The following is a 12,095-nucleotide window of genomic DNA, read 5'->3' on the forward strand; positions in this document are numbered from 1 at the left end:
ATTTTCGTTTATTTTCTCTACGCGACCTGTGCATGCTGTTTACTTTCAAACCACTGTTCGACCACACAGTCCGCCACCAAGCCAAATCAAGCTCGCAGTCCAGTCTTCCAACTCGTACCGCAACCTGCAATCCGCACAGTCCACTGTTAAAACAGGTATTTACTTGGATTTTTACTTCCAAACCCTGTTTTTAGCTTTCCTCTGCAAAATTTCCCGAAAAACCCAAATTTGAGTTAAAATTCACCATATTGCCTTTAAATAAGCGCACCAGAACCACTGTTTTTGCACACTTTTATCGAAAAACCCTGTAGACCTCGTTTTCCTCTACAAAAATTCACCCAGCAAGCTAAGTTCAAATTCACTGTGGTCTGTAATTCCCGGAAAAGAGCACCAGAGTTGTCATTTTACCTATTTGGCTACAAAAATCCAAATTCCAAGTTGAAAAATCGCAGAAAATTGAGCAATGGAAGCTCCAGTGGCCCTGAACTTTGCTCCCCTTAATGCTCCTCATAAGGACTTGGAGTGGTTGCACTTAGCTGATAGGGATTTTCAAATACAGGACTTAACTGGTGACAAAAACCACCTCCGAGCATTCTGTGAAATCAGGAACAGTCACCTAAGAAAAACTGATCTCTATAGGATATGGGAATCCAATCTTCCCGATACTATCTCCCCTCAGTAAATGTATTTCCAGATGTCATCCGCCTATATTGTGCCAATTATGAACCTACTCAAAGAGCAGTTATGACTCCAACTGGCACTATCCTTTTTCATATAACTCCTGAGTCAATCAATGAAATGCTACACCTTCAAACCTAGTCAGCCTCTCGCTCCTCTTTCCATGGGATATTTGCTGGAGGAAGGCTCTAAACTATCCACTGTAGAAATAGGCCGAATTGCCAAGTTATTCATGAGACCAGATTACCAGCCCAGAGAGCCAACTCCTTTTCACCATGTCTGGTTCAATGAAGCTGGAAGATTCATCATTGATATGATATCCTACGTCTTGGGATTTAAGACAAGTGAATATGTTGATGAGACAATTTTAGCTCTATTGTCCATGTTTATTCTAGGACATCCTCCTCCTATAAAATATGACTTTGCTACTTTCATTGCCAATAAGATCCATGACTGATTCATGAATCTAGACAGAGAAGGAGTCTTCAAGTATACCTATTATATGTATCATCTGTTCTTATACTATCAAACAGACAATTTTCTGTTTCCCATCAGAAAATTGGATTCTAAAGGAGAAAGGAGGTCTGTGATCTTTTGGACCTCAGTATTCCATGAAATCCGTAACACTCCTTACACCTACTGTGAGTTCATTGATTTGTTTATACATCTGGTCTCCTCTCTATTGATGAGAAATCCTCCTCCTAGATTCTCTGATGACATGCAGAAAATTTTACAGCTCTCCAAAAGCTACAAAATAGGTGACTGGTACTTCTACCAGAACCACACTGAGATCAGGATATATGGCTGTGAGTTGTGCCCCTATAAACTGCCAAAATATGTGCCTATGAGACTGTTTGCTCTGGAATATTTTAGGCAATTTATCAATTCAGATTTGACTCACTTTTATGGTGCCAAGAAAAAAGCTCAGCTGAAATTAAGAAACCAATTAGGCCCTTTCATCATTAACAAAAAGGAAGGATGGAAAGATGCTGACAAGATATTGGGAGAACAACTCAAATTAAAGAGAAGCTTTTGGTGGGTACCCTATGACCCAAATGGATTCATTTGTGAAAAAAAAGTCAAAAATAGGCTATTAGCCTATAATCATTGTAAGATCCCTGAGATAGAGCAGTTTGCTAATAAAGATGAGTGGGTAGAGAGCACATTGATATAAGAGCTTACTGAGGAAGAAAAAATGGAATAATAAATGAAAAATATTGAAAAGACTCTTGACCTGGACTCTTTTGAACAGGTGTCTTTCAAACTGCCTCAACAAACCGGAGTGGGCACATCTGCTGCTGGAACTTCACAGTAACCTGCCCAAGAAAGCACTACACCAGTTGCAGGGACATCTAAGGGCAAAGAAGGTTTGGATTCAGAGCAACACATAATGACAGATCAGCTAGCAACTCCAAGGGAACAGGGCCAAGGGAAAAATCCTCCTATCCAGACCAAAGCACCAGAGATACCAGTATTACAGATTCCTCTAAATGAGGAGAAGGGCAAGAAAATGGACAAAGAAGAAACCACGCCTGTAAGTGGAACATCGGAGCAACCAGAGGCAAAAAGGCAGATTGGATCCTCTTGCTGAAGAGGAGATTATTGAGGAAACCATGGAAAGCCTAAGAGGCGAGAGGGAAACTAGCCCACACATCTCTCTGATAATAGAAACATCCACCAGCTCTCATAGGCAAGAATTGGAGAAGCAGCATAGTGTGGAAGTTTCCTCCACAAGGCCACAAAGCAAACAATGTTCTGATATCAAAAGAACATTCACGGACATCAAGGCCCAAAATGAGCCAATAAGACTGCAACTTGATGATTAGTTTCTCAAGATGACCCCCACCAAATAGCAAAGGTTAGTGTCTGCATATGACATTAAAGAAGGAAGATGATCTTGAGCCACTTTAAACCTAAAGTACAGCAGCCACAGTCATCAGCTGACTACATAAGAACAAATCTAGAGGCTCTTGCCAAAGACATTCACCCTATGGACCAAATTGAGTTGCATAAGAAAACTGGTGAGATGGTCTACTCTACATTGGCAGATAAGGCAATGTTGGCTCAGAAATTGCAGAACTCATTGAACAACACATCGTCCCAACTAGATTTGGAAAAGGCATCTTCTTTAGCCAAGGACAACAGGATAAAGTCCTTGGAAGAAATTATCATTGAGCTGGGACATGACCCCAAGGATACCAAGGGAATAAAAGCATTGATGAGGAAAAAGGAAGATGACATTGCTGCCCTCAAGAAACAACTGAAGCTGCCTATTACTATGCATCCACAAACTTCAAAGATTGTGTAGCAAAAAGAAGAGGAGGACATGATGGACTTGCTGATGAGAATGAATCAAAGACTAAATGAGACAGAGCAAGCCTTGGAGAAAGCACTACAAGATAAGCAGGGAGAGTTGACCTCCCAGCCACCTGAAATAGCTCCAACAGTTACAACTACTCCTCCTACAGTTACAATAGCAGTGCCTTCCACTGTCCCAGTAATAGCAGCAGGTACTTCAGCAACAACAGAAGCAACAGGTAGCAGCACTACCATGACCACAAAGGAGTTAATAAAGGCTATGGAGGATTTAAAACTCCAAGTATCATAATTAAAAGAGGCTAAAGAGAAATTGTCCAAGCTAGAAGTAAGTTATGACAAATCTAAAATGACTGTGGCAGAAAAGACAAGAGAGGTAAAAGCACTAGGAAACAAGGTGAAAGCATTGGAAAAGGACCTCTCTCTAGATAAACCTCTGGGAGAAATCAGAGGCATTTTGTGGGCTAATATCAATGAATCCATTTGTAATATGTGGAGATCTATTCAAATTATACATGAGCAAATTGACTTGATAGCAGCAGCCCAGGTAGAAATTCAAAAGGCCAGAAATTTAGTAGGACATATGCCCAAACAGGCCAACAGGTTAATACATTTTCTGAACACTAAAACTAGCGAGGAACTAGCAACATTGGACATCCAAGACAGGACAACCACCATTCTAACAGTCAAAAGAGTTCTGACCATGAAAACCCTGATGCAGAATTTGGAGAGGAAGAGCGAGGACATGCAAGTGGAGGTAGATTCTTTTGTAGAGAAATTTGCAGTTTTGCATGGAAGGGGCTTGCCAAGTCTGTTGGGAAATAATGAATGCTTGCTGAGACAAGTTGAGTACACACTCAGGTTGAAAGAACATGCTGTTGATCAAGTAAATGCATCATCAAGTACTTCAGCAGAAAAGGCCCTTCCATCTGGCCAAACTCTCTACAGCAACTTGGAAAATCTATTTTTTATTGAACATGAAGTGAAGCACCTTTTTACAGTCCAGCCTAACTTCTACATGTACACAGACGCTGATGAGACTTTGAGAAATCTACGAAGACATCAGTTACCAGAGGAACAGTGGTGGCAGAGCATGTTGGAAATTCCGTAGGCGGGTTTCAAACTTTTGTTTTTGCCCAGAAAACAACAAATATCATAAAGCAGAGAAAAGGAACGGGTGAGAGTCTCGCGGGGTAGCGATGTATCAAATCAAAAATTAAATGCACCCGAGAAGGCTGAGCCACCAGCACGGAATTTTAGCAGAAATAGCCACCGGCCTGCTCGCCGAGCTTACAGTCAACGCATCTCACCAATTGAGCGGCCAACACAACAACAATTACTTCTTCATTTATTTCTCCCTGTTTCCAAGATCATTTATTTCTCCTTTGAGTAGGTAGAAAAAGTTATTACTAGATATTATCTCTTTGAGATATTTTGTAAACATTTTTGTACAAATACCTCCCCAAGCGAAGTATTAGGGGTTGGTGATACATTTCTGGAACTACGTTGTAACTCTGAAAACCTTCTGAATAAAAAATTTGTTGGAATGCGTTGTTGTTGAACTCTTTCGATGTGGATTTGATGGCAGAGGACCATGTTACAGAATTCTCGAATTATTTCATGGATCAATAAGTCTTTTTAACTCATGTTTTACAATTTCTATGTTTTATATATCATTTATGTTCATAATCTTAATAACAGGGAAAAATAATAACTCAGAACTTACTTGACTGTACTCTGTGTTCAATCTTTGTTACTATTAATGTTTTCTTTAGAATTAGCATAAGCATGATTTCTTAACTGCTCCTGTTTCCCCTGGTTCTTACATCTTGAATATAGCTAAGGAATTATTAATTGCTCCCTGGCAATAATCATTCACTTTCCCTCTGCCTGCATGATGAAGGATTCTTAATTTCCCTTCACCCACAGACTCCATTCCACCTGATTCCAGCTTATAATTTGTTCCATGATTGATTACCTTGCTCTGTAGTAACCCCTTTGTCAAAGAAACCATATCCAGCAGTTCGTCCTCATAGAATCGATTAGCCCAACGGACTGAACTTCGCAGATTTACAACCCTGTTCTATTGAAAATCACCATCCAAAAAATCAAACAAACCATTGTTCTTCATAACTAGCCTAATATACCTCAGAACAAAGCTAAATTATAAAGAGAGAGACCTCTCTGGATGCAGATTGGCTAGAATCTGCATCTAAAAGATTGGTCTGTGGTTACCTCGACTGTATTCCCTTTTCTTACAACTTTTGGGGAACAACCTGAGTGATAACATGTTGTGCAAAAAGCATATGTCTATTAACCAACTCAAACAGACTATACCCTGTTATTCAAATCTTCTGCAAATTGTAGCTAATCTGCACTCTATCCAACAACTCAGGCCAATTTTTCTAATCATCCAACGATTTAATGTGTTCGGTATGCCCATCTGTCTGTGGATGGTAACTCAAACTATGCAACAACCCCATCCCGATCAACTTGAACAACATGGTCCAAAAATTACCTGTGAACCTCGTATATCTGTCAGACACAATACTTAATGGAATTCCCCAATACTTCACAACATCTTTGAAGAACTCAATTTTCTTCTCTGCTCCACACGACATCTTCATCGGAATGAAGACAACATAATTGGAAAAATGATCAACAATGACCATGATCTCATTATACCCCTGTACTTGTGGAAACTGAGTAATTAGGTCCATCGAAACACTCATCCAAGGTCTCTCCACAATTGGAAAAGGGTTCAACAACCCTCCCTATCTTCCCTTGTCTTATTTGTCTTGCTGACAAATGATACAAGTCTACACATACTCCTCTACATCCTCTCTCATCTTTCCCTAAAAGTATCCTCTCTCCAATAGCGCCAAAGTGAGACACTTCCCTGCATGGCCAGACCAAGGAAAATCATAGCACTCCTTCAAGAGGTGCCTCCTAAGTTCTGATGACTTTGGAATGTAGAGACAGATAACACAGAACAAGATTCCATCAAGCACAAAGAAATTTCTCGGCTTTCCTTCCTTTACCTACTTCATGATATTTTTCACTTGAGTATCTGTCTCTAGAATTTCACGAAGTCTACTCTACAACTCCTCACTCATACAAAATTGAATCTCACTTGGTTCAATGTGGTCTTCTTCCTCCCCAATTGCAGCCAACTTTGTCTTCCTACTGAGGACATTTTCTACAATATTGAGTCTACCTGACCTATACTTAATCTTAATGTCAAATTCTGCCATGAAGTCTTGACAACAAGCCTGTTTTGCTGATAACTTCGTTTGAGATGCAAAGTAACTCACTGTAACATTGTCATTATTGAAAACAAATAACTTCCCAATCAAATAGTATCGCCATACCTGTAAACAATGGATGATCACAGTCATCTCCTTCTCATGAACGAGATATCGTCGCTCTCTTTCATGCAATCTTCAACTCTCATATGCCACCATATGTCCATCTTGCATGAGAACTCCCCCAATCAAAAAATTAGAAGCATCCATGTGCACTTCAAATGGTTGCTCAAAGTCAAGCAACTTGAGTATCAATGTTGTAATCGTTCTTTTCTTTATTTCTTCAAAGGCTTCACGAGATCTTTCAATCCAATTCCACCACTTTTCTTTCTTCAACAAGTTTGTCAGTGGTGAAATTATCTTGGAACAACCCTCTACAAAACTTTGTTGGTAGTTTACCATCCCTACAAAAACCTTCACATCATGGACATTCTTTGGTTCCTTACAATCCTTTGTCGCACAAACTTTGTCTCGATCCATCCGTATACATCCCTAGCCTATCAAGTGTTTAAGGAACGAAATCTCAAATTGGGAAAACATGCACTTTGACTTCTTCAAGAACAATCGATTCTTTCTCAGTGCCTCGAATACCAACGCCAAGTGCCTCTTATGATCCTCCATGTTGTTTATATAAACTACTATTTTTTCCAGGCATGCCACAATACATTGTTCATCAAAGTACAAAATGTTGCAGGAGCACTAAACGGTCCAAATGGCATGATAAGGAACTCAAAGATTTCATGCCTCGTCACCATCGTTGTCTTCTTCTCATTGCCCTCTGTTAACCGTAATTGATAATATTCATGCATGAAGTCAAGCTTCGAAAACATTTGTGCCTTCACAAGCTTATAAAAAAAATCTACTGCAAGTAGAAGGCAATAATTGTTTTTGACTGTCTTCTTGTTCAAAACACGATATCACAACACATATGAAACTCACTTGTGTCCTTCTTTTGAAACAATACTGGAGAACCATATGGGGTCCATGAAGGACATATGAATCCTACATCAACCAACTCTTTCAATTGGTCCTTCAACTCTTCCAACTCTGGCCCAGACAAACGATAAGGAGCTTTTTCTGGTGGTTTCTTCCCCAACTCTAGCTCAATGTGATGGTCAAATGCATGTCTTGGAGGAAGTACTTTCGACAATTCCTCGGGCATCAGATTTGCATATCTATATAATACATCATAAATCTCGGCTGGAACAAGCATCCCCATCCCATCTTCTTCCCCAATCTCTCTAAAGATGGTTGCATATGTCTCAACATTTGATCTTTGCATAACTCTACTCATACTTAGTGCAGAAATGTGTTGTACCTTTACCTCCCTCCTTTGTCGATGGGTAGGAAAAGTCCAAGTTTGTGAGCCACCAATCAAAAGTATCTCATCGCAAAAAAAATTCACAACAATTTTGTTACCCTTCATAATGTATTTCCCCAATATCATATCAAAGTTGTTCATCTCCATCACGTGAAATCTAAACAACCTTGCCAATATGAAATTCGAACCGACACATCACTTTCCAATCCCAACACTAGCCCTCAAGTTCATTGCCTTGAACTCCACTCGCTTAGGGGTGAGTTTTACCCCAACTTCTTTTGCCAGACTGTCATTAGAAAATATATGTGTGGTATGTGTCTCCACTAAAGCTTGGACAACCCTCCCATGGATCTCCAAGTCAACAAAACCTAAACTATGTAACTAGTTATCCTTTCCCTCAAGAATACTATTCTGCATAGATACCTTGTTTCCACTGCACTTCATCACATCTGAACCTTCACTAGCTCTGATACAATTAGTCACGACCCTACAATCACACCAGCGTGGGCATGCAACATTAACAAGGTTCATCACAGTGTTCTAAACAACTAACGGTTACTTAGCTTTTGGAATATGCTTGCACTCTTCTTTAAATTAGTTACAACTTCTTATTTATTATATGTTAGGTGTTATGTGCAGAACTTGAACATAAATCATGCAACAATGCGATATCAAAATTAACCAACAAGTCATGCCAATAGATTATTAAGTAAATGAACATATTTTTATTATACTTGGTTTTGTACATCAAATGGGAGGCTGGCCCAAGAGGGTCACAACACTCAATTTATAATTTCAAAATATATCAATTATTTACAGCCTGAACGAGTGCACCCCTTGGCTTTCCCAACACATAAATCTCAATAGAAATCACAAATTTCCCTTCCCACCCTAGGCGAGTGCATGCCAATGCACACTCCTATCTTTTTCTTCGTGCCTTCTCATTGCCTCAAAACACTGCAATATCACAGACCTTCGCCCTGCGAATTTGTCTTGTGATATTCCTTGTGACGATGCTTTTCCTCCATGCCTTATCTCATATTTATATCTAACTTGCCTTATCATTTCAACACCCTGGCCATGGCTCGACGCCATCCCAATGTATCGAGCTGTCGTTTCAAATTAGAGTTGTGATTGCACACCCACTGCTTTTTTGTGTACACCAAGAAATGCCCCACACAGTGCTTCGCCGAACCTCACTTATGGGTGGGTTCTGGGGGAATATCGGATCACTCCCCCATATATCTAGAAGTGGCGGGCTCATTCAGAAAACCAAGGGCACCTTATAAATTTAACTCCACCTGGCTAAAGGACCCTAACTATATCAAGATGATCTTGGAGTTCTGGAAAGCTTAGCCCCCACTTATGGAGCAAATGAAGGTTAAAGGATTCTGTAGCAACCTAAATCATCTAAAGAGATTATCCATTGGGTGGGAAAAAAGGAAAAAAACTAGGGATGAGCACACTTTGGTTGACATTGAATCTTAGTTGGCCTCCTTAACAGATGAATGTGGAAGAGGTTTCTTATCAATAGAAGCTAAGCTACATCTTGTAGAACTGGAAGCACAGAGATCAAAGATACTACTTGACCGAGAAGAATAATGGAGACTCAGAAGCAAGGCTATCTTGCTACAAGCGGGGGATGGCAACACAAAGTTCTTTCATAAATATGCAAATGGAAGGAAAGCCAACAATACTATCTGGCAGATGCCCTCAAAATAGTAATAGATTTCTAACACGCACCCACAGCTTGCTTGATTAGGTATCACACATTTCAAGCAGCTATTCAAAGCCCCTCCTGGAACAACACTTGTTGAAATCATCTACATTGCTAGTCATTTCCCTGGATTTGTGGAACCTGACGGGATGGAGGACCTTATCAAACCAGTCTCCATGGGGGAATTAGAGAGCACTCTCAAGTGGTTCAAGAAGGACAAAATTCCAAGACTAGATGGTTGGTCTCTGGAATTCTTCCTTTCCTTTTTTGATATCATTAGACATGACCTACTCGGGGTGGTTGAAGAAAGTTGGATCCTTGGCCATATTTATGCTCCTATAAACTCCACCTATATTTCCCTCATACCCAAATCAGACTCCCCGCTCTCCTTCATTGACTTCCGCCCTATATCCCTCTGCAACTGTCTCTATAAAATTATTACAAATATTATTGCAAATCGCATCAAGCCAATCCTATCTGAACACATCTCACAGGAGTAGTTTGACTTTCTACAAAATAGACAAATCCATGAGGCCATAGGCTCAGCTCAAGAGGCCCTCCACTCCATCAAGATGAAGAATCTGAAAGGGGTGTCGCTTAAAATTGACCTCTCAAAGGCATTTGACAAGGTCAGCTGGTTATATTTAAGGATGATACTCACCCATCTAGGGTTCCCACTGGTATTTATCAGATGGATTATGGGGTGCATTACTTCAGTTTCCTTTGCAATCCTAATTAACAGATCTACTCCCCAAACCTTTCGAGAAAAGAGGGGAATCAGATAGGGATTCCCTTTATCTCCTTTGCTTTTCCTCAGGGTTATGGAAGGACTGAGCAGACTAATTGCGATGGAGAAGAGAGCAGGGAGGTTCAGGGGCCTCAAGATCACAGAACAATGTCTAATAACACATCTGCTCTTCATTGATGACATCCTCATATTCCTAGATGGGGGAATTCAGGACATCATTACACTCACTGATATATTGAAGCTATTTAGTGCTGCCACATGGATGGAAATTAATGGGGACAAATCTACAATATCATTCTTTGACTGCACTCAACAAGAAACCCAGCTAGCACTGCAAAATTTCCCCTATCAAATCTTGGCACTGAAGGATGGATTGAAGTACTTGGGCTTCAGGATTAAAGAGGATGGATATAAAATTGCAGACTGGACTTGGTTGATTTCAAAGGTGGAAAAAAGATTAAACAATTGGAGCCATCGACTACTCTCCAGAGCAGGTAGACTGGTGCTCATAAAAGCAGTGCTGGAAGCAACCCCAGTTTTTTGGATGTCCCTGGCCTGGATCCCCCAAGGGATACTACATAGGATTCAACGAGTCTGCTATCATTTTCTATGGAAGGGTCACAAAGAAGGAAAACCCTATGCATGGGTCAAATGGAGCAGGATTACAACTCCTAAAAAATGGGGAGGATGGGGCTTAAAACATCTCCCTGCCTTCGCTCAGGCATTGGCAGCAAAACTTGGTTGGCTACTCCTAAAGCACAAGAGCCTTTGGTTAGAGGTGGTCACCTACAAATACATATGGCCGAGCTCTGCCTTGGATTGGCTAAGACTACCCTCATGGAACAGGAAAGGTATATCAGTAATCTGGAGGGTTGTAATAAACACCCTTCCCATCATAAGGAGGGGCCTCATATGGAGGATTGGAAATGGTGGGTCTATCTGGATTGGGATCGATCCATGGATAGGTAGTGGGAATTCCTACCAGCTTCCACCGGATCTGATTACTCTGCTCAACCTTAATGGAGTACACTACATTACACATCTTGGGGACCCTCACAACACAACCATATATCAGCAAGCATGGCTAACAGGGGAGGCATGGGACATTCCAGACCAATGGAAAAGGCAGTGGAGGAATTACTTGCAGGCACTAATAGAATCCCATGTGTGCCTAAGGGACGATGAGGATGAACTGATCTGGGGTTTTGCAAAGAAAGGGAACTACTCCCCTAAGGAGGGGTATGATATCATACATGCTAACCACAAGCCAGATAGACTGGAGAGTTGGCGGAGTAATATATGGAACTTAAAAGCCCCTCCACACACACAACTACTGATGTGGAACATCATCATGGACAAAACACCTTCTGGAGAAAATCTCAGGAAACGGGCATATCAAGGACTGACTTGGTGTGTCTTATGCCATGCAAAGGAGGAATCAAACCACCATTTATTCCTCTCATGTACCACAACTCAACATACCTGGGCTCAAGTCCTTCATACACTAAAAATCCCTTATACCTAGAGCAGTGACAATATTCCTAATGCCTGGAAAAGGTGGTGGGAATCATCAACAGTGCCGAGAGCTCGGAACCTACCGCTATTGGTCTGCTGGTACATATGGATGTGCCGGAACAACATTATATTTAGGGGGGGGAATATAGTTTAGCCATTGATCATTCCTAAAATCTGTATGAGCTACTTGGAAATCATGGCAGAGGAACATGCAATCAGGACCCGGAACATCACTCAGGAAATCATAGACAAAGAACACCCCTAGGCCTACTTCGATGGTGCAGCACAAGCACAGGGTTGTGGTGGAGGCATAATCCTACATCTGACTGATTCACATTTCTTTCACATCTGCATGGGGTTGGGAGAGGGCACAAATAATTTTGCAGAGCTGCTCACACTCTGACACCTCTTATACTTTGCAATACACAAACATTGCAGACACTTACAAATATATGGAGACTCCAAGATAGTTATAAATTGGTTCAACAACATAAC

General features: G+C 40.8%; 1 protein-coding gene across 1 annotated transcript; it reads right to left on the reverse strand.

The window, feature by feature from the left end:
* Positions 1 to 6,092: 6,092 nt before the first annotated feature.
* On the reverse strand, positions 6,093 to 7,593 carry LOC149242489 (uncharacterized). The gene is made up of 3 exons (XM_089370853.1): positions 7,239 to 7,593; positions 6,965 to 7,077; positions 6,093 to 6,365 (listed from the first exon to the last, which is right to left on the reverse strand). The coding sequence occupies exons 1-3, from the start codon at positions 7,591 to 7,593 to the stop codon at positions 6,093 to 6,095; spliced, it is 741 nt and encodes a 246-aa protein (XP_089226979.1).
* Between the last annotated feature and the right edge of the window lie 4,502 nt (positions 7,594 to 12,095).

This window comes from Pinus tabuliformis, chromosome 8, assembly GCF_031772625.1.
Source record: "Pinus tabuliformis cultivar Carrire ecotype Pingquan chromosome 8, CPIR1, whole genome shotgun sequence".
NCBI classification, from domain to species: Eukaryota; Viridiplantae; Streptophyta; class Pinopsida; order Pinales; family Pinaceae; genus Pinus; species Pinus tabuliformis.